We start from the raw sequence: 24,313 nt of genomic DNA on the forward strand, positions 1-24,313 counted from the left end.
ACGTAGAATTAAGGCAGTTCTGAAGGCGAAAGGGGGTCAAACACAGTATTAGTATGTGTTCCTAATAATCCTTTAGGTGAGTGTAGTTGTGTAATTGGAATTAAATAACTTAAACTGAACATGCAGGAGACCTTCATCCATGCTGTTGGAAACCGTCGTTGGACCAATAGGTGGATCCCCCTTACACTATCGATCGCTTGTTTTCTATTTTCGGCATCACATGTGATGAGATACCCAGACCCCCTAATTTGGTAAATATTTAATATAGAGCATTGCTGATGAGTCGCTGATGTGTTTCAGGCTTGTTTAGTCATTAAACGTCCCATGTTAAGCACCCAATATTCTTTTTTTCAGATTATTATTGGTCCAAAAATTACTTAAATTATATGAATTCTCTGAATCGATTTGAAAAACTATCGGCCGATTAATCAGTTATCAGCCTTTCCACCACCCAAGTTATCGGTATCGGCAAAATCCACCAACGGTCGACCTCTTCTGTGTTCTTTTGAAGCTTGAAGAGGTGGTCACCATAAACTGCCATTGTATGACATCACTGAGCACAACATTTATGCACAATTTCTACCTTTGTGTTCAGAACAAGAAAGAAAGTCATATAGAGTTACAACAACACAGCGGTGAGTAAACAATGACTGAATTTACATTTTTGGGTGAACTGTCCCTTTAAATATGACTAAATATTCGCATTATTAGTACTAACATGTTCCGATTCAGAAAACTAACGCTTACAAATGAAAAGCTTTTATTTTTGCTCATCCAATCGATCATGTTTGAGCAAAAGTAAGTGACCACCCTAAACCAAATGGGTCAAACATACTCGCGTTTAAAGAATATGCTTCAGCTTTATTTGACAGGAGTAATCACAGAAACAGGTGCAAGATTACAGACCCATCTACAATGTCAAACAGTCTACAGTCGTAATGATGGCATGCACAAGTTCAAGTTTACTTAATTATGAGGTGCATCCTGTCGAAATAAATAATGTGGCATTCCTGAATGGATTTGTTTCTCCTCTATAGTTACATTAAGTGCTGAAATTAATTATAACATTGAAGGAGTCATTCTATAGAAACAGGAAACCTTGGCACAAAAGAGAAAGTAACAGACCACGGCATTCCCGAATCTCTGCCAACGTAAATGGAAATCATAAAGTTGCATATACATCGAAAGGTGTTGTCCTTAATAATGGAGGGTATGGGTGTTCTTGACAGGTTTTGTGATTCACTCCATATATATTTAAATGCTCTGAAATAGTGTGAGGTGCTCATTGATTGGTCAAGATTTTAAATTGCAACCCAAATACACTGATGCTGAATCAGCTCCTTAAGATCCATAAAAATAAACATCTGTATATGACATTAAAACTATATCTGTCATGGATTAGTAATGCATAACAGGTTCCTGTTCAGTTGATTGTATTGTGTAAATATGGACACACTATCGGTTATTAAATGCACAAAAACCCCTGAAGATAAACCGCCGTCCCGTAATGATAATTGACTCAACTGTCAGATTTGGCTACAGCATCACGTGCACTATAGAGCCGTTATGTGCTGATGGAAACAGTCTGTGTGCGAGCCCTGTGTTGTCATGGTTTACTACGTGTAGAAGATGATTTCTGGGATTTGGCCATCCTCCACAGATGTGCCGTTGTTGTTGCCTGCCGCGTAGCAGAACGTGAAGCAGGTTTTGGTTCCGGATCCGGACAACTCGTGCGTCACCTTCCTCATCCCTTTAGTGCCGTAGTGTGAATCTGGACCCTGCGAGATGAGAGATGCTGAGTCTTCTGACGGCTATTGACAAAACACTCAAATTGAAAGAAATCGACATCAAATGATCTGTCTCAGGAATGTCAGTCATTTCTTGATATAGAGGAGTTTACTGCGTTAGCTCGGATGGGCCCGCGAGAAACAAAATCATCGCCAAAATATTAATAATTACAGTCTTGACCAACACCAAATAGGCTTCGTTTGAAAGTGTAGAAGCTCTACTTTCCAATGCATGTAGATATTATGACCAAAACTGAACAAGTGCTTTGAGAGTGTTACATTTTGATAACTTCTAAAATGGCACTTTGCATATTATTGTAATCGGTAAAAACATCAAACTCATCAAATATTCATGTGTCATATGTTGTTGGAAAGATCTCAAAGAGTAAAATACAACCAGACTATTTGTTTTACTCACAGACAGAAATATAGTGAGTAATGGCTAAATATATGTCTTTGATAATTATGTTTAGGTTGCTTATATGCCGCGTTTTTGATTATAACTTCACGAAACACAAATGGAACATAAAATATCACATGCCATTATTCAGAGTCTGTGATTATCTTTCAATGGAGTCCACACACAAGATAATCAGATGTATAGATCATTAGATAATCCACATGAAGCACAATGTTACATATGACCACCAGGAGATGGCGCCAAATACACGACACAGACTCAATGATGACTCAAATGACACAGAATGAAACTCATTCTGTGAAATCTTATGACTAAAATCATGTCTGCATGCTATGCAAACCTTTAGTCATTGTTGTGTTTGCATGTGTAATTAGTTCTTATGTACAATTATTATCTTTTATTTGTTTGGAGATGTTTTTGGACACTATGATCAATTATATTTGTAATGTTGGAACTTTTGATCGCTTTGTCGTATCAACACAAAAAAATTCTCTCAGATACAGTTGACATGATTATTTACACCCAGAGATATATAAATGTAAAATCAGAAAAATATTAATAAAAAAAAATAAGGCTGAGAGTCTCAGTATGCATCATAATCTATATCATTACAAATTTTTTACAATGATAACAAACACTTGACCCTCCTTGTTTTTTTTTTTTTTTTTTTACATTTTTTTTATATATAAGCCTATAATTTCAGATATGCCACAAACAGGAAATCTTTAAAAACATTTTCAGATCTTTATGTTAAAGAACTGGTGTGTTTTAAGTTGTCCCATTTACCATGATTCATTTTTATTATAACAAACTCCAACGTTTTGTATATAAAATAACAATATACTTGAATATAATATAATCTATAAAATAACATAAAATACATTAATATAATATAACAATATAATCTATAATATAATTTAATCTATAAAATACTTTAATATAACAAAATAATTTAATTTAATATAATCTATAAAATAACAAAATACTTTAATATAATCTATAAAATAATAATATAATCTATAAAATAACATAAAATACATTAATATAATATAACAATATAATTTTATATAATCTATAATATAATTTAATCTATAAAATACTTTAATATAACAAAATAATTTAATAATATAATCTATAAAATAACAAAATAATTTAATATAATCTATAAAATAACAAAATACTTTAATATAATATAACAATATAATTTTACATAATCTATAAAATAAAATAATTTAATATAACAATATAATTTTATATAATCTATAAAATAAAATAATTTAATATAACAATATAATTTTATATAATCTATAAAATAAAATAATGTTATATAATATAATCTATAAAATAATAATATAATTTAATAAAATCTATAAAATAACATAAAATGCATTAATATAATATAACAATATAATTGTATATAATATAATCTATAAAATAACAAAATACTTTAATATAATATAACAATATAATTTAATATAATCTATAAAATAACAAAATACTTTAATATAATAATATAATCTATAAAATAGCTCTTCAGGTTGGCTGGGTTAGAAAAACAACAGTGTCATTCATAACGTGGACCAAGACTGAAGTTGACTAAAAAGAGAGATAGTCATTTAAAGTATTTGGAAACATTTTGATATTTAAAATATAATTTTTAAAGCAATTAAGGAAATTAAATATCCCTATTTTATTATTAGATTCCCAATTAAATATGAATAAATGACTTAAAGGTGTTTGAAGCACACATACATCTTAAACAGTACGTCAATGGATCGTAAATCCAATCATTTTTTGACGCTTAATTGTTAGCCATATTTTATAATCGTAGGCCATTACAAAAAAACGACAACAACTTAATCAAACCATTTCCTAGGGTCATGCTGTTGTGGTAATAGTACATATTAACCAACAAACAAACTTGACTATTCATGTGTGTGAATCAAGTGTTTCCGTCTTTACCTTCATTGTAGCGCAGGCGGTGTAATTGACGTTGGGCAGGACCTCCACTGGCTCTTTAAACATTACCCTGAAAGTGTTGGCTGACCCGTCACAGCTGAAGCCCGTGTCATTCTGACCCAAAACTGTGTTGCTGTCTGTGTGAATGATCTGAATAAAAGAGATTCACTGAATAGGCATGCATTTTAACAATGTACGGTAAATGATGCAATTCTATTATTAAAGGTGCACCAAGTAATTATTCCACTTGAAAACATTTTACACATAAGAAATTAATAGTTCTTTAGACAGATGTGTTTAAAATTATAGTATGTACACTAACATCACATCAAGACTGAAGAAGAGGGGGTTTGGGTATCTCAGCGAGTATTGACACTGACTATCACACCTGGAGTCGTGAGTTCGAGTCCAGGGTGTGCTGAGTGACTCCAGCCAGGTCTCCTTAGCAACCAAATTGGTCCGGTTGCTAGGGAGGGTAGAGTCACATGGGGTAACCTCCTCGTGGTGGTGATTAGTGGTTCTCTCAATGGGGCGTGTGGTGAGTTGTGTGTGGATCGTGGAGAGTAGCATGAGCCTCCACATGCTGTGAGTCTCCGCGGTGTCATGCACAACGAGTCACGTGATAAGATGCGCCGATTGACTGTCGCAGAAGTGGAGGCAATTGAGACTCGTCCTCTGCCACCCGGATTGAGGCGAGTAACCGCGCCACCACGAGGACCTACTAAGTAGTGGAAATCGGGCATTGCAAATTGGGGAGAAAAGGGGATAATAATAATAATAATAAAAACGATTGTAGAAGTCATTTCAGAGCTCTAGAGAAAGATGTTTGATTCTACATAAGGGCCCTCATGTTGAGATCACACGACGAAAAATTACTTTGTGCACCTTTATTATTAAGTTTCATCACTAAAACAGGAAGTTCATTTCAGCATATTCACTTGTATGTTGACTTGGTAGTCTGTAGGTCCGTGTATGGATCCATACAGTCCAAAACCTACGATAAATATCCTGCGATTTACAGAGAATCTGTGAAGAAAGACTGAACATTAATACTCCTGAAAAATGGCACGACAGATTACGTTTAAGAGTGTAATTATTAGTGTTAAGTGTAAAGAAGCACAGAATAATTCATCTAAATAACAAAATAGGTTGAAAAAGAGCATCCACACTCGCATATCCAATATTGACTGATCCTAAATATGAATTAAAAACAACTAATATCGGCCGATAAACGGTATGGTCCCAATATATTGTGCATCTCTTTCACCGGATGCGGTCGCTGGTTCCACTGTAACCCCAGCGGCTCTCCACCTGTCCGAAGCGTGTGATACTGCATTCTTTCCCCCGCAGACAGCAGCGCGGTCGGTCGATGAACTCCACACGTGGTTTAGGGTTTACGGTGAAGTGCAGGAACAAACTCACGACCTCTCTGTCTGTCAGAATGGCCGACTGGGCTGGACCTAAGTGAAACACAGAGCACACATGCTTGATTAAATCAGATCGCTTCCAATCACAGTTCCAAATCCAACTGATAACACCAGCAATTTATACCATATTTTCAGGAAATAAGAGTCGCACCTGGTCAAAATCGTATCGTTGAGATATATAGTCGCAGTGATGCCAGATGTGCATGAGGCAGGCATTAGGACCCATGAGACGCTCCGGGAAGAACACCTCAAGATCTGCACATCTTATCACCTTTATTTGGGCTCATTTTAATCTGGAGCATCTGCTTTAAGTTTACGTTTTTCATATTTTATGGTTCATGAAAAACACAACAAATAATCCACATGTTTCTATGTAACTCTGTACCCTTGCACATACAAATTAACCCTAATTGTGCTATGCACCAATTGTTTGGTTCACTAACTGAATGGTTTTACTAGTTGTGCAATGAAATGTAATTTTGCGGGGATGCGAGTAGTTGCGTGTGACAGTGGTTTTAAGCTGCGTTCACACTGCCAGCTACTTTATCGCTGCATGTCGCCAGTGGCTTGCGGTTAGGTCGCTAGTGGTGCGTATGGGGAGTCTAAACAGCACTGTTTCTTTACAATTAATATTATAATTAATATTTTAGGATCACGTGAGCTCTACCCATCTGCTCTCATATTGGCTGTCGCTCCTGAAAGTCGCTCTTCATTCGCATAAAGTAAAACATTTCTCAACTGTTTTCATCTCTTTGTGTGTAAGAATACGTGTTATGAGGTGCAAGTGTGTTTGACCAGTCGACATTATAAATGATATAAATAAGGTTGCAGGACAACAAAACAAAATATTACTTATATTCCGGAAAATACAGTAAATATAAACCAGCCTTAAAAGGCATATTTAAGTTATTTTCAACATAACGTCTAAATACTTGATTATCACAGACAATAATATTGACTCGTCCCTCAGTTTGCACAAAGTGTATGTAACCAAGTTTACTTTCTTAGTTGAAAGAGTGGGTTTGACTTATCCAGCGTTCCCAGATCTATTCACCAATAATTTTCCACAACTGTTTCCAGCGTCTATTTTCTTGGCGAAATCCAGGTTAAAATATAAAAACAGGTAAAACAACTAAAAACCTATATAAAGACGTTTAAGATCACTCCAACATATCATTGAGTAATCATTTTAAATTGATCATTTAGTGCTAGAAAATCACTTGCCATTATATCAAACACAGTTGAAAGATATTTGGTTCATTAAATGGAGCTTAACATTGTCTTTGTGTTTGAGTTGCCACAGTATGCAATAGACCAGCATGTCTTAAGGTCAATATTAGGTCAAAAATGGCAAAAAATAAACAGCTTTCTCTCGAAACTCGTCAGTCAATCATTGTTTTGAGTAATGAAGGCTATACAATGCTTAAAATTGCCGAAAAACTGAAGATTTCATCCAAAGGTGTACACTACAGTCTTCAAAGTCAAAGCACAACTGTCTCTAACAAGGACAGAAAGAGATGTGGAAGACCAGATGTGCAACTAAACAAGAGGAGAAGTACATCAGAGTCTCTAGTTTGAGAAATAGACGTCTCACATGTCCTCCGCTGACAGCTTCAATGAATTCTACCCGCTCAACACCAGTTTCATGTACAACAGTAAAGAGAAGACTCAGGAGGACTTATGGGAAGAATTGCAAAGAAAAAGTCACTTTTGAAACAGAAAAACAAAAAGAAAAGGTTCGAGTGGGCAAAGAAACACAGACATTGGACAACAGATAATTGGAAAAGAGTGTTACGGATCTTAACCCCATTGAGATTTTCTGGGATCAGCTAGACTGTAAGATGTGTGAGAAGTGCCCGACAAGACAGACACATCTATGGCAAGTGCTACAGGAAGTGTGGGGTGAAAGGTCAAGTGCTACAGGAAGTGTGGGGTGAAAGGTCAAGTGCTACAGGAAGTGTGGGGTGAAAGGTCACCGGAGTATCTGGACAAACTGACCACTAGAATAACAAGGATCTGCAAAGCCGTCATTGCTGCACATGGAGGATATTTTGATGAGAACTCTTTGAAGTAGTTTAAGAAGTTCTGAATTTGTTTTTTAAAATTGAAATAGTACATTTTCACATTAATAATGTCCTGAACATACATTGTGATCAGTTGAATGCCATCTTGGTGAATAAAAGTACCAATTTCTTTCCATAAGTGGTGGTCTGTCGAGGGACAAACCACAAACCAGCGACAGGGTGTTGGGCGCCCAAAACTCATCGATGCGTGAGGGCAATGAAGGCTATCTGGTCCTAACCGACAGAAGGTCTACTGTGGCACAAGTCACAACACACAGGGCTGCGTAGCAACAGAGTGCCCATGATGACCCCTATCCACATATATGGTATAAGCTGATGGCAGTGGCCACACTGCACACATTGTTTGGGAATGGTTTGAGAACATGATGAAGAGTTCAATGTGTTACCCTGGCCTAAAATTCACCAGATCTCAATCCGACTGAACATTTGTGGGATGTGCTGGACCAACAAGTCCGATCCATGGCGCCTCCACCTCACAGCTTACAGGATGTGAAGGACCTGCTGTTAACGTCTTGGTGCCAGATACCACAAGACACCTTTAGAGGTCTTGGAGAGTCCATGCCTCAGCAGGTCGGTGCTGTTTTGGTGGTACACGGAGGACCAATGGCATATTAGCCAGGTGGTCTTAATGTTTTGACTCATCAGTGTATGCATGCATGCATGCTATATATATATATATATATATATATATATATATATATATATATATATATATAGAGAGACACACACAAACACAGTATATCAGGCACGTCCCTTGGGCTTTGAGACTGGGCAAGCGTCAAAGATTTTTAATCCGCATTATTAAACGCTGAGCCCAAAATTCGCTATACGTGTAAGTGTAATGTTGCCGAAATGTTATTGACGTAAATTGATGCCTTAGAACCCACATGTCAATGGAAACAATTGTCAAAGTGGCGAACTTCATGACCAAATTGTTTTAAATTCAGGACAGTAGTATTGCTATCATATCACACAAATTAAAGAATGTCATATATTTAGTCGAGCATGTTTATGTCCATTAAATCATACAAAGAACCATAGTGCCAGAAGAGCTTGTTTTGACACAACAACAAAAAAAGATTGACAGTTACTATTTTCAATGTCATAGGCCTCACATGTCACTCTTCCCACAGTTCAGAACCACTGGAATGGACAGCAGCAATTAACTTATCTGACCACCAAACACAACAATCATAACCTGAATCCACAAGGCAAATGTATATATATATATATTTTTTTTTAAACAGACACAGGCGCCTTTACCTTATAACTATAAAACGGACATAACACAAGAAGGACATGATTGCCATATCACCACTTCATAGTCTCAAGACCAACCCGAAAATATGACCTAGTGTCAATAACACAGACTTTTAATAAATACATTAAATTACCTTCAATTGAACACAAAATCCATAAAAGTTGGCCGTTGTTAAAGTTTCAATAGCCTCTCTTTCTTGATTTTTAATTGAAATCAACTTCGCTAAATCTGCATAGTTCATTGATGCTTACACTATATCCATTTTAATAATGCATTAAATAAATCTAGCCTCAGATAGTGTGACTGCAGGAAGGAGCTTCCGATTCACATACTCATTTTGGGAAGGATGCTTACCTTAGCTATTTGTAGTAGAGGGCGTGATTCAATTTGAATGAACGAATTGGAGGTGTACCTGTGGATGTATTTTAAGGCCTGCCTTCGAACTCAATGTCTCTTTGCTTGACATCATGGGAAAATCTAAATAAATCAGCCAAGACCTCACAAAAATAATTGTGGACCACCACAAGTCTGGTTCATCCTTGGGAGCAATTTCCAAACATCTGAACGTGCCACGTTCATCTGTACAAACAATAGTACGTGAGTATAAACACCATGTGACCACACAGTCATCATACCGCTCAGGAAGGAGACGCATTCTGTCTCCTAGAGACTGAACGTAGTTTGTGTGAAAAGTGCAAATCAATCCCAGAACAACAGCAAAGGACTTTGTGAAGATGCTGGAGGAAACAGGAAGACAAGTATCTAGATCCACAGCAAAACGAGTCCTATATGGACATAACCTGAAAGGCTGCTCAGCAAGGAAGAAGCCACTGCTCCAAAACCACCATAAAATAGCCAGACTACAGTTTGCAGGTGCACATGGGGACAAAGATCTTACTTTTGGAGAAATGTCCTCTGGTCTGATGAAACAAATATTGAACTGTTTGGCCATAATGACCATCGTTATGTTTGCAGGAAAAATTGTGAGACTTGCAAGCCGAAGAACACCATCCCAACCGTGAAGCATGGGGTGGCAGCATCAGGTTGTGGGGTGCTTTGCTGCAGGAGGGACTGGTGCACTTCACAAAATAGATGACATCATGAGGAAGGAAAGTTATGTGAATATATCAAAGCAACATCTCAAGACATCAGCCATGAAGTTAAGCTCATCGCAAATGGGTCTTCCAAATGGACAATGACCCCAAGCATACCTCCAAAGTTGGGGCAAAATGGCTTCAGGACACAAAGTCAAGGTATTGGGGTGGCATCACAAAGTCCTGACCTCACTTGGAGAGAACATTTGTGGGCAGAACTGAAAAAGCGTGTGTGAGCAATGAGGCCAACAAACCTGACTCAGTTACACCAGTTCTGTCTGGAGGAATGGGACAAAATTCCAGCAACTTATGAGAAGTTTGTGGAAGGATCCCCAAAACATTTGACCCAAGATAAACAATTTAAAGGTAATGCTACCAAATACATGAAGTGTATGTAAACTTCTGACCCACTGGGAATGTGATGAAAGAAATAAAAACTGAAATAAATCATTCTCGCTACTATTATTTTGGCATTTCACATTCTTCATATAAAGTAGTGATCCGAACTGACCTAACACAGTTAATCTTTTGGAAAAGAGCTGGATATTTTAAATGTGAATTTGCAGTGTTGCATGCTTGCCTGTTGCACTTCCTCTAAACGTGTATTTACTCTAAACATGTTTCCCGTTCATTTAATCACATTGAGGGAGGAGTTGATCTTTCTCTGTGCTCTTTATAATGCAGTAAACAAGCATATTGAATATTATGTTGAAAATAACCCATAATATATATATTTTTTTATTCCAAACAAATGGTCGCCTACACACAGACCTGCAGCGAACTCCTCTATCGTCATAAGGGGAAAGCGGATGAGACTGAGGGCTTTGCCCAGCACACGTCTCTTGTTCTCTGGTGTGGGCTGTAGCTGCTGACGGTGAGCCTCTGCCTCCGCCCAGCGGACCGCTGCCCCGAACAAACGCACCTCTCGTACGCCCAGAGTGTCCCTCTCCAACACCGCAAAAAGCGTGTCTGTGACAAACACACAGAGAGAGGTTACGACATGCTAATGGTGCGAGTGGAGATTTCTTTGTTACCCTGTTATTCCTGTAGTGATCCAGTACCTAGATCAATGTCTGTGAATCCCTCTGCAGCCAGAGCGTCACCTGTGTTCTTGTCAATGTTCTCCAGACACAAACTGGCCAACTGCGGCTCGTCAAAGAGTCGAGCCTTAAAAACAAACAATCACTCTTTCAGAACCACAGGAAAACTGACATTGATCTGGCGTGAATCCATTACATATTTTCAGCAAGCATGTTGTGAATCAAATGTACCTGCGTGAGCAGCATGAAAGCGTTGTCCGCTCGCAGGTTCTTCTTGAGAAACTCAACGCAATGGGCCTCCAGGGCCGGCACAGCGTATTTCTTTGCGGTGTACAGAGTGGTCATCACTGTCTCTGGTCCAATGTGAACTTCATCAGAGTATAAGAACCTGGGAAGAGGGTCTGGGTCAATATTCACATACATAGAGCTTGCAGGAATATATATTTATCTACATGCTGAGAGACAAATAAAATACTTGAGCAAGGCAAGGAACGCAGCAGCTTCAACATCAGGAAGCTCGATTTCTGTAGATGTGGTGGCCATGCCTCCATTAAACATGGCATCAAACACTGCACTGCCAACTGCCAGAACAAACCTGCAAAACAAAACTTAAATCTTACAAAGCCTGTCAAAAACAAGCCCTGCCCACCGATACATCCGCACACACGGATATTTAAATATGCTGATATACACAACATAGCAAAATCTCTATCGATTGACACTTACAGATGAAGTCATAAGTTTACATACACTTAGGTTGAAGACATTAAAACTCATTTTTGAACCACTCCACAGATTTCATATGAGCAAACTATAGTTTTGGGAAGTCGTTTAGTACATGTACTTTGTGCATGACTCGAGTAATTTTTCCAACAATTGTTTACAGACTGATTGTTTCACTTTTAATTGACTATATCACCATTCTAGTGGGTCAGAATTTCAAATACACCAAGTTAACTGTGCCTTTACGCAGCTTAGAAAATTCCAGAAAATGATGTCATGCCTTTAAACAATTAGCTTCTGATAGGAGGTGTACTGAATTAGAGGTGTAACTGTGGGTGTATTTTAAGGCCTACCTTCAAACTCAGTGCCTCTTTGCTTAACATCATGGGAAAATCAACAGAAATCAGCCAATACCTCCAAATTTGGGGACTTCCACAAGTCTGTTTCATCCTTGGGAGCAATTTCCAAAGCCTGAATGTGCCACGTTCATCTGTACAAACAATAGTACGCAAGTATAAAGCGATATGCGACCACGCAGTCATCACACCACTCAGGAAGGAGACGCATTCTGTCTCCTAGAGATGAACGTAGTTTGTGTGAAAAGTGCAAATCAATCCCAGAACAACAGCAAAGGACCTTGTGAAGATGCTGGAGGAAACAGGTGGACGAGTATCTAGATCCACAGCAAAACGAGTCCTATATGGACATCACCTGAAAGGCTGCTCAGCAAGGAAGAAGCCACTGCTCCAAAACCACCATAAAAAAGCCGGACTACAGTTTGCAAGAGCACATGGGGACAAAGATCTTACTTTTGGAGAAATGTCCTCTGGTCTGATGAAACAAATATTGAACTGTTTGGCCATAATGACCATCGTTATGTTTGGAGGATAAAGGGTGAGGCTTGCAAGCCGAAGAACACCATCCCAACCGTGAAGCATGGGGGTGGCAGCATCATGTTGTGGGGGTGTTTGCTGCAGGAGGGACTGGTGCACTTCACAAAATAGATGACATCATGAGGAAGGAAAGTTATGTGAATATATTGAAGCAACATCTCAAGACATCAGACAGGAAGTTAAAGCTCGGTTGAAAATGGGTCTTCCAAATGGACAATGACCCCAAGCACACCTCCAAAGTTGGGGCAAAATGGCTTAAAGACAACAAAGTCAAGGTATTGGAGCAGCATCACAAAGTCCTGACCTCAATCTGATGGGCAGAACTGAAAAAGCTTGTGTGAGCAATGATGCCGACAAACCTGACTCAGTTACACCAGTTCTGTCTGGAGGAATGGGACAAAATTCCAGCAGCTTATTGTGAGAAACTTGTGGAAGGAAACCCAAAACATTTGACCCAAGTTAAACAATTTTAATTCAATGCTACCAAATACTAACAAAGTGCATGTAAACTTCTGACCCACTGGGAATGTTATGAAAGACATAAAAGCTATATGTGGCTAATCACCATTGTCAAACCTAGCTACTTCTTAATACCACTCAAACACTAATGATATTTCAGAACTCAGATGAGAGGGAATAACGACTTGAAATTCCATCTGTTTCCCACGAAGATATAATATGATTTCAGAATACGTGGAATTAAGTGTACGATTCATATTAACAACTTATATGGTGCTTGACAGTCCTAGTCCTCATTCACTTTCACTGTATGGAAAAGAGCAGAGGGAACATCCTGCTAAACTTTTCTTAAACGGCTTTTCTTCACGGTTATGGTTGCCAACTTTCGACCAGCCAAATACGGGACATTCCAGCTTTAAATACGGGAACATTTATTTTTCAACAGGGCTCCAGCACGAGGCGCTGTGTAGTGGTTAAAGAGGTCCACCTAGAGCTTGTTTACATAGGAAAACAATTGGGGGAAAAAAGCATAGATGGACACAAAATACGCATTTGGTGTGAACAGCCCCTAATAGGTTTAAAATGAAAACAGCTTTAATACAACAACCTCGGAGACCCACATTTCTATCAGTCTTCACTTTTAATAAGCACTACTTTTTGCCAAAAGAAAAAGACAATATTTTTAAAGCTCAACAACCGTTTAAAATTGGGCTCATCAGTTTGACTAATGTGTTTGTCTTAGTACTATTGTAAACAACTCTGCTTTATAATGGATTTTTTTTTTTTTGGGGCTTAACATAAAATAGTGTATTTCTCCTTGGATTACATTGTTATTGTTGTGGCAGTAAATACTGTTTATCACAAGGTGTTTATTCTAAACCTGTACTGCATTGTACTTCACTTAAAACTGAAGTATGTAATTTCTGCAACTGAATGGAATTGCAAAAACAATGTCATCAAAACAGCTTTCTGAACACGCCCCTCACCTGCAGTTGTTCAAACAGTCAGATAGTCCCGCCCACAACTCACACCATTGGTTGAGTAACATTGTTGGGGCAGAACTAAACAGGTCTCTCAAAACAAACAAGAATTTTGTATAGGGCCACAGAGACACAGTGTTTACAGTTTGAGAAAATTAACCTATGAGTAGCTTACTTATAGTTGTATCTGCATATTAAATTGGCACAGAAGAAAGCATTTTAACATTGAAAAAGTTACATACTTCAGCTTTAAAGTGCTGCTTTTTTTTAACTGTCATTTAGCCGAGTCTCTCTTTCGGAACAAGCACTGACATATCACTGCAATGTCGTCAATTCAGGGTGTTTTTGGAATCAGAATGGAGAAGAAGAAATAATTATACTCGCAATTTTGTTCCCTCAAATACAGGACGATTCCGTATTATACTAGACAAATGGCAACCCTATCCACGGTCATATGGGTTTGGAACTACATGATCTGGAGTAAATGATGACATGATGTTCATTGCTGATTGAACTAGCAGTTTGCTGGCTTAATTAAATACTGTCCTGCTTTAATTACATGCAATTGGTGTATTTAGTAATCACCTGTGTGCAGGTATCCGCTGAACACCCATTCCTTTGCCCACTAGAAAGTGAACGTCGCTCAGCACTTCATTATTGAACAGAAATGCAAATCTCTCTTTCACGGTGCTTTTCGTTGCTTGCCAATTATAAACGGGCTCCCGGTACACGAGCACGGCGGCTGCGGCAGCGGAGTGCGTGACGACCGCCGGTGTCACCACTGCGTTGGACGGGCTTCCTGTCATATTCGAGGCGACAGGAGCCATCGCCCCACCCAACGGCCCCGCCACTCCAGCCGGAAGAGAGTTCATCAGGTTCGGCGGAGGTCCCAACGCAACACCGGGGCTTTCCAGGCCTGCAGGCCCAGACTGAGGGTTCGAGCGCCTGGTTCCGCCCTGAGAGCCTCCGCCGCCTCCAACGGATCCTCCATGAGCCGCAGCTATTGCGTAAGGACTGTTACTCGGTTGGCTGTTACCCAGAGGTCCGAGTCCGGAGAAATTTAAGCACGGAATCCGACCGCTATTGTCTCCTGTAGCCATCTTGGTTTGAGGCGCGCGCCCGCTGAATCAGTAAACAAATCGCGCGCACGGTCAGTATGCTTTCTGCACACGCATAACATCCGATCTGCTGAGCACCCGTTTGCTGCAGATCAATATTTATACTTCTAATGTACATATTTGTTTGTTAAAGGGGGTTGGGACCATTTGCGAGTCAATTATGTAGATCAGACCTCTTGCAAAAACCACCCTGGCAAAACCACGTTCTTAATATAACATGATACTTTAACCTTTGTGCGACCTTCGGGTCATTTTTGTCTTTTTCATTTTTTTCCCCCGATCATTTTGGCTGTGTTAATGCCAACGGCATAAATTTGGCCAAAGGTTGATATTTCAACCTCAGTTCCTATAATGCATCTATACTGTGGACACAAAATAGTTACACTCAGGACCGTCGGGACAAAAATGTACCAATTAAAACTGCAATATTTGATCCCAGTGCCATTTAAGCATAATATCATGAATTATATGATATTCTGCTTTCATTCCTGAGCCCTGGCTTCAAAATGTACATTTGTAATATGTTCCACCAGATGGCGCCATTTTTCTCATGTTTAGCCTATGGAGCAAATACAAGCTTTTCCCCTATTCTCTGTTTACTGTATTATAGAGACCTGCAGGACAACTGAATAAATGTGTGTGTGTGTGTGTGTGTGTGTGTGTGTGTGTGTGTGTGTGTGTGTGTGTGTGTGTAAACAACAACAGTGGCATTATGTAAACAAACTGGCATTTAAAGGGGGTAAAATCCTGAAAATGAATGCATATTTCGTAGTTATGATCAGGACTGATGTTGGTTAAAATATTAACTCACTGAAAGTTGAAAATAATATTAATATATAATATTATTATGGCAGTTTTTTTACACTGACCTTTTTGTCCTCTAAGGACCTCTGAGTAACTTTTTTAAATTGAAGCACAAGGGTTTAATATATTGCATGGTACTGAATAATTTCCACATTCATATTACATGTTATATACATGTTCCCCCAAGGTGCTTGAAAGAATACTGTGTTTCAATGTACAAAAACATGGCATTACCATGGTACATGTCCAAAACACTGGTATTGCCATGGGATTTATTGGCACTTTTTTGTTAGTGCTAGTCGCTATTTTATCTGTGTATCAATTACTTGATCATAACGACACATTTGGAGAAAATACAAAATACAACACACGATCCCAAGAACAGAACTGGTATGATATAGCTCCATGTACAGAACACTTGAGTGTAATGATTGTGTCGTCCCCCACTGGACAAAAGTGGAAGCTCCAGGATGACGTCACTCATTCAAAAAGCTGCCGCAGCTGCAGCAAGTGTTATCCTATGGAAGCCCATTTCTGCCACATAAAAAAACACGTGCTTTGGTAAGAGATACAAATTCATAATTTTGAGATTAAGAAGTCTTTTTTTCTGAACTAAAAAGTCATAATGATGAGATGCTGTCATACTTATGAAATGTAAAAGTCATAATTATGAGATACTTATTCATATTAATGAGATTTAAAGTTATAATGATAAAATCCTGAATCATAATTATGAGATAAAAAGTAATAAAGAGATACTAATTCATATTTATTAGATAAAACGTCATAATAATGAGATAGTTATGCAAATAAAGGCAAAATTATGATATACTAAATCAAAATTATGAAATAAAAAGTCAAATTATGATATATAAAGTCATATTAATGAAATACTAATGTATAATTATGAGATAAAACATCATAATAATGACATAAAAGGCAAAATTGCAATAAAAAGTCATAATTATGAGCTAAAAAGTAATTATGAGATCAAAAGTCATAATTATGAGATATTAGTTATGAGAATAGTTATTCATGGTTATGAGAACATTAGCTCATAATTATGAATTAGTATCTCGTTTTTATTATTTTTATCTAATTATTGTGAGATTATAGTGAGATTTTATTATAATAAAGAAATAAAACTTTATATGTATGTGATACTAATTCATAATTACGAGATAAAAAGCCATAATAATGAGATACTTGTAAAAAAAGTCATAATTATGAGATAAAAAATCAAAAGTATGAGATACTAAATCAAAATTATGAGATTAGAAGTAATAATTATGAGATAAAAATTCATAATTATGAAATAAAAAGTAATTATGAGGTAAATTCATGATTATGAAATAAAAAGTAATATAAGTACTTATAAAAAGTCATAATAATGAGATACTTGTAAAAATTCATAATAATGAGATGCTCATAAATATTCATAATAATGACATGCTTATAAAAAGAGTATCTCATAATTGCTATTAAGGAACTCAAAATCATCATGTAATTTCTTAAAGTCATGACTTAGTATCTCAATTATAATTTTAATAATAAGTTATAATAATAACTTTTATTATTTAGTATCTCATAACAATGACTTTTTATCTCACAGTTATTACTTTGTATATCATAGTTTTGATTTACCAAAGCAAAAATAAATAAATAAATAAATGTATGTGCTGGAAATGGGCTTTCATAGTTATCTGCGACTCTCTTGGTAAGAAATTGGACTTTCACTTACAGTAAGAACCCAAAGGGACCCACCTAAATCATTTGCCATAGTTGGAAAACTGCAATATTTGATCCCAGTGCCGTTAAAGCATAAAATCATGAATTCTATGATATTATGCTTTCATTCTGGCTTCAAAATTAATTTTGTTTAATATTTTCCACCAGACGGTACCATTTTCCCCATGTTTAGCCTATGGAGCATATACAAGCTTTTCCCCTATTCTCTAATACAGGACAACTGAATAAATGATGCAGATAAAATCGCGTGGGTGTGGATGTCAGAGTCTGTTTTGTATGTGTATTGAGAAATGTGTGTGTGTGTGTGTGTGTGTGTGTGTGTGTGTGTGTGTGTGTGTGTGTGTGTGTGTGTGTGACATTATGTAATCAAACTGGTTGGTTTCATTGAAAAGTAGACTCTCATTGAAAGTGAAAAATAATATGAATATATTAATATATATTAAGTTTTTTGATGCAGACATTTTTGTCCTCGAAGGTCCTTTGACTAACTTTTTACGCACAAGGGTTAAGTTCTCAATTCCGTTTGATAGACATTTGTTGTGCAAATATCAATGCATAAATCGTAAAAACAAAATGACAAATATTTTTTTAAGTGTGTGTGTGTATATGTTTGTATTACATCTAATATTTTAAAACAATAGGCATATCACTTTTATTAATGTGAATAGTCTTGTTTTAACAAAAGAAAACATTTATACGACGTATAGGGTTATATGCTGTTACATGATGACTCAAGCGCAGTTTTGCGCATGCGGAAGTGTGGGGGAGCACGTGTGTGGGAGAGAAATTCCAGCGCGTGGTGTGATGCTCCGTCTGCTTCCCATCAGCGTGACGTCACTCTGGGAGCTGTCCGCTCGCCGCTGGTGCTGAAGCAAGATGTCGGTGCGCTAGAGGCGAGAGACGGCCGATAAACTGAGATAGGAGGACTACAAGACAAAGTGCTTTTCATGCGCAATACCTGGCAGTTTATCGATATATATATATGTTTATAAAAAGGCTGGAGTTATGGCTGTTTGTTGAGTGAAAGCGGCTGAATCAAATCACGCCACGTAGACTCACCCGTTCTTGGCGGAGCGCAGCTGGTGGAGGTCGACGCGACGCTCCGCGATGTCTCTGCTGTGCGTCGGGGGTGAGTAGCAGTCTTGCATTGTATTAGTGTGTTGGCTCTGGGTTTTATCCGGCATAGCACTGTCATCAGAATCAAACGCCATCCCTTACAAAAATACCAAAAGGGGGGTAATAATACCATGGTACTTTGATTGATTACCATATTCATGCATCATTGATTTTAGCTACATGTCACTCCAGGGTACTGCCATTATTGCCTTGGTATATATCCAGAAAACATGGTAGTACCATGTCCAATCAACGTTATACTAGGCTACATTTCTTAGAATAATTAGTCTATTATGTAAGTTATATGGAATAAAAATCATGTTACTAGTAGGTATCAAAAATATAATTGTACAGCCACACCTACCATTGATTAAACAGTACTGGTGTTTATTCATCACCATTAATTTACAGATCTATTCAGCTGCATGCAATTCATCATCACCTGTTCATCAACCCGCCACAAGGGTAAACATCTGAATAAAAAGCATACACGTTCCATAATATTAGTCAATTTATTTCATTATTATTCTGAAAACATATTTTTCAGAGGCGTGTTGCTGTATTATGAAGGCGTTTGGCTCGCGCTAATAGACGCAGCGCGTGAAATCTCTAGAGTGGCGCGGGGGAATGCGCTCGTGAGGGAATCCTGTGCGCGCGGGCGTGCGTGAGCTCGTTGCAATGACATTCCCGGTGGAGACCGGTCACGTCATTATGGTGACGGTCAGTCTGGACGGTGCAAACCGACGGAATCCTTCGGGACATCACGTTTCTCCACCTTATGTGTAGCTGATGATCAACTATTGATTGCTTGACAGGACGGCTGTGATGGGTAAAGTTGAAGAATTAACAAAATAACAGCTGCTTTTTCTCTGGTGTAATACCACTTTGCTGGCTCATTCAAATTCTGTGCTGCACCCATATAACACACTAGCTGCTCAGACAAATGCTCTCTCTCTCTGACCAAGACAGGGATAGGGTTTGTTGTCATTATAAGTAGTTTTTAAAGGTGAATCCCACGAAACCTGTCAAGAACATGACCAGGTCATGTTTCATTTGTCTTAAAATTTACTTTGATCTTCATCTGTGCTACAATAATGAACAAGCACAATCTGTTTTAACTAATATCTCACACATTATTGCATAGTACATATTGAATACATCATTCAAACATTCACAATATAGGTTGGAAAAATTGTCTAATGACGTCAACAAATGTTAATTAGAGTCATGAGTTGGCAAACCTGGCCTCCAATTGATTAAATGAGATCGGAGGTGTGGGTTAGAGCTTCTTTGACTTATAAAAAGCACTCTATTCACAAGAAGCATCTGCTGACGTGGAACATGCCTCACACACAAAAAAAGAGATATCAAAAGACCTACGATCAAGAATTGTTTCTTTGCATAAAACTGGAAAGGGTCACCAAGTTAAAATATTCACCTGTCCACAGTTAAACAAACTGTCTATAAATGGAGATGATTTAGTACTATAGGTACTCTCACTAGAAGTGACCGTTAGATATTCATCTGTCCACAATTAAACAAACTGTCTATAAATGGAGATGATTTAGTACTGTAGGTACTCTCACTAGAAGTGGCCGTTAGATATTCATCTGTCCACAGTTAGACAAACTGTCTATAAATGGAGATGCTTTAGTACTATAGGTACTCTCACTAGAAGTGGCTGTTAGATATTCATCTGTCCACAGTTAGACAAACTGTCTATAAATGGAGGTGATTTAGTACTATAGGTACTCTCACTAGAAGTGGTCGTTAGATATTCATCTGTCCACAGTTAGACAAACTGTCTATAAATGGAGATGCTTTAGTACTATAGGTACTCTCACTAGAAGTGGCTGTTAGATATTTATCTGTCCACAGTTAGACAAGCTGTCTATAAATGGAGATGATTTAGTACTATAGGTACTCTCACTAGAAGTGGCCGTTAGATATTCATCCATCCACAGTTACACAAGCTGTCTATAAATGGAGATGATTTAGTACTATAGGTACTCTCACTAGAAGTGGCTGTTAGATATTCATCTGTCAACAGTTAGACAAACTGTCTATAAATGGAGGTGCTTTAGTACTATAGGTACTCTCACTAGAAGTGGCCGTTAGATATTCATCTGTGCACAGTTAGACAAACTGTCTATAAATGGAGATGCTTTAGTACTATAGGTACTTTCACTAGAAGTGGCTGTTAGGTATTTATCTGTCCACAGTTTGACAAACTGTCTATAAATGGAGATGATTTAGTACTATAGGTACTCTCACTAGAAGTGGCTGTTAGATATTTATCTGTCCACAGTTAGACAAACTGTCTATAAATGGAGATGATTTAGTACTATAGGTACTCTCACTAGAAGTGGCCGTTAGATATTCATCTGTCCACAGTTAGACAAACTGTCTATAAATGGAGATGATTTAGTACTATAGGTACTCTCACTAGAAGTGGCCGTTAGATATTCATCTGTCCACAGTGAGACAAACTGTCTATAAATGGAGATGATTTAGTACTATAGGTACTCTCTCTAGAAGTGGCTGTTAGATATTCATCTGTCCACAGTTAGACAAACTGTCTATAAATGGAGATGATTTAGTACTATAGGTACTCTCACTAGAAGTGGCTGTTAGATATTCACCTTTTCACAGTTAGACAAACTGTCTATAAATGGAGATGATTTAGTACTATAGGTACTCTCACTAGAAGTGGTCGTTAGATATTCATCTGTCCACAGTTAGACAAACTGTCTATAAATGGAGATGCTTTAGTACTATAGGTACTCTCACTAGAAGTGGCTGTTAGATATTCATCTGTCCACAGTTAGACAAACTGTCTATAAATGGAGGTGATTTAGTACTATAGGTACTCTCTCTAGAAGTGGCCATTAGATATTTATCTGTCCACAGTTAGACAAACTGTCTATAAATGGAGATGATTTAGTACTATAGGTACTCTCACTAGAAGTGGCCGTCCAGCCAATATGACTCAAAGGATACACAGCAGAATGCTCAATGAGGTAAAGAAGAACACTAGAGTGACAGATGAAGACTTTAAGGAATCATTGGAACTGGTTAACATCTCTGATCATGAGTCTACTGTACAGAAAACATTAAACAGGTATGGTGTTCATGGCAGGACATCATGAAGGAAGCTACTGCTTTCCAACAAAAACATTGCTGCGCACCTTGACACTCCACAACAATACTGGGAAAGTCTTTTGTGGACTGATAAAACTAAGGTTGAATTGTTTGAAGAACATGCAGCACTATGTATGGCGTAAAAAGCCACTGCGTACCAACATGAAAACATCATCCCAATGGTGAAGAACGGTGGAGGGAGCATCATGATTTGGGGCAACTTTGCTGCTTTGGGGCCTGAACCACTTGCTATCATTGTGGGAAAAATGAATTCAAGTTTATCAAGTTATCCTACAGCATAATATCAGGGTGTCTGTGTGCCAGCTGAAGATCAGTAGAAGTTGGGTGATGCAGCAGGACAATGACCCTAAACATCGAAGTAAATCCACTACAGAATGACTTCCAAAAAATCCACAAATGTGCTTATCTAAAGAATTGGGATGCCTCTGAACACTTAATATTTCTGGCCCGTGGGGGCCTGGGTAGCTCAGTGGTAAAGACGCTGACTATCACCCTGGTGTTCACTAGTTTGCTAGTTTGAATCCAGGGCATGCTGAGTGACTCCAGTCAGGTTTCCTAAGCAACCAAATTGGCCCAGTTGCTTGGGAGGGTAGAGTCACATGGGGTAACCTCCTTTTGATTGCTATAATGTGATTCATTCTTGGTAGGGCACGTGGTGAGTTGTGCGTGGATGCCATGGTAGATGGCATGAAGCTTCTACCATCTACACACACTATGTCTAGGCTTCCTCCGCTGCCACCTGGATTGAGGCGAGTCACTACGCCACCACGAGGACTTAGAGCACATTGGGAATTGGGCATTCCAAATTGGGAGAAAAAGGGGGAAAATTTCACCCAAAAAGTACATAAATAAATCAAGGAATAAGTCAAGGAATTATGTAAATCTGTTTGTCACCTAAAACTGATATACCTGGTACCCATGTACTCCTTTAGTCAATTTCTGTATATAATCCCTTACAGATTGTGCAATGACTTCTAAAGATGCCCCATGTGAACGCATTATATAAGACCTCACCTCTGATATAACTCTTTTATGATGTTCTGTCGTATTGTCAACCCTCCACAGAAGCTGTATGTAGGAGTGCTTTCACACTTATGTAATAATGAACAGGCTTTTGCAGTTAGCCTGGGCGGATAACATCCTACCTCATGTTTTCATCTAAACATCTCAGTAAAAGCTAAATATTCACAGTATGATTCATATGGATGCTTATAATTGCTTTATTGCTCAAACATGACACTTTTCCCATAGAAAAAAGTAATGTTATGAGAATAAAGTCATTAAAGTCTTTAAAACTTTACATCTTAACTCTTTATACATTCTGGTTTTTAATTTAACGTGGCACTAGAAAACTGTCACAGTTAACATACAAATTGGTTTTTAACACTTTTGCGTAGTTTCCTTCCAGGGTCAGCTGCTTGTTGTCCTCTCGGCTGTGGTGAAAAAATGGAGTAGATCCTGGTGTGAATTATTTATATCGAGAGTGATTTATGATTTTGAGGAATTATTAAGCACTAGTTTCCTGGGCTCTGCAATCCAGCGGCCTCTTCATTGATCCAGCCTGTTTACTGAAATATTACAGGGGTCTGTTTTAACTGCACTCAATGAAATCCCATATGATAGAGCTGCATTTCTCTCTCATAATTCAATCTTAGCTGGAGCTCAATGGCATAAGATTGATTCCTGGTTGTCCTTATGTTTTAGCTGTGAAGTGGAAAGTGGCTTAAAATAGACTTGGTCTTTTAGTGCAGATGTATAGAGGCCGCTTGTCATATTTCTGAGGAGTGTGCAGATATAAAGCAGCTGTATCAGACAAGAGAATCTATTTTTATATGCACCTGGGGACTCGTTCAACCAACCTCACCTTCAAACTGGCACAAGAATGAGAAAGCAGGGCATAATACTGCTTTTTTACTTTCCAAATTCCTGTTTACCGTACAGACAAACACAATGTGCTTAGGCTAACAACACACAAACAATTATAATCTTTAATGTCTTTATTGAACACATCCCATTAAACATTCACAGTGCTGCTGGAAAAAGAAAGTGAACCCTTGGATTCAATAACTGATTGATCCTCCTTTGGATGCAATAACCTCAATCAAGCCTTTCCGGTAGATGCGGACTAACCTGCACAACGGTCAGAAGGATTTCTGGATCATTCTTCCTTACAGAACTGCTTCAGATCAGACATATTCTCAGGATGTCTCTGGTGTGAACGGCTCTCTTGAGGTCA

The 24,313-nt window shown here is 38.0% G+C and overlaps 2 protein-coding genes across 2 annotated transcripts in view; one reads left to right on the plus strand and one right to left on the minus strand.

Moving 5' to 3' along the window:
- Positions 1-835: 835 nt before the first annotated feature.
- LOC127649118 (BTB/POZ domain-containing protein 2-like) lies at positions 836-15,251 on the minus strand. Its single transcript, XM_052134071.1, has 9 exons — positions 14,714-15,251; positions 11,549-11,668; positions 11,305-11,461; positions 11,095-11,200; positions 10,805-11,002; positions 5,435-5,627; positions 5,106-5,193; positions 4,171-4,317; positions 836-1,778 (listed from the first exon to the last, which is right to left on the minus strand). Exons 1-9 carry the CDS (start codon positions 15,226-15,228, stop codon positions 1,617-1,619), a joined length of 1,686 nt encoding a protein of 561 aa, XP_051990031.1. The 5' UTR covers positions 15,229-15,251; the 3' UTR covers positions 836-1,616.
- An 8,944-nt stretch (positions 15,252-24,195) lies between these two features.
- The window catches only part of LOC127649750 (protein unc-13 homolog A-like), a 69,357-nt gene continuing 69,239 nt past the window's right edge, over positions 24,196-24,313 (plus strand). Inside the window, exon 1 of the mRNA XM_052134975.1 lies at positions 24,196-24,289. Coding sequence (XP_051990935.1) covers positions 24,196-24,289 — 94 coding nt within the window. The remainder of the gene's footprint in view (positions 24,290-24,313) is intronic.

The sequence above is a fragment of the Xyrauchen texanus genome, chromosome 9 (assembly GCF_025860055.1).
Source record: "Xyrauchen texanus isolate HMW12.3.18 chromosome 9, RBS_HiC_50CHRs, whole genome shotgun sequence".
Lineage (NCBI taxonomy): Eukaryota > Metazoa > Chordata > Actinopteri > Cypriniformes > Catostomidae > Xyrauchen > Xyrauchen texanus.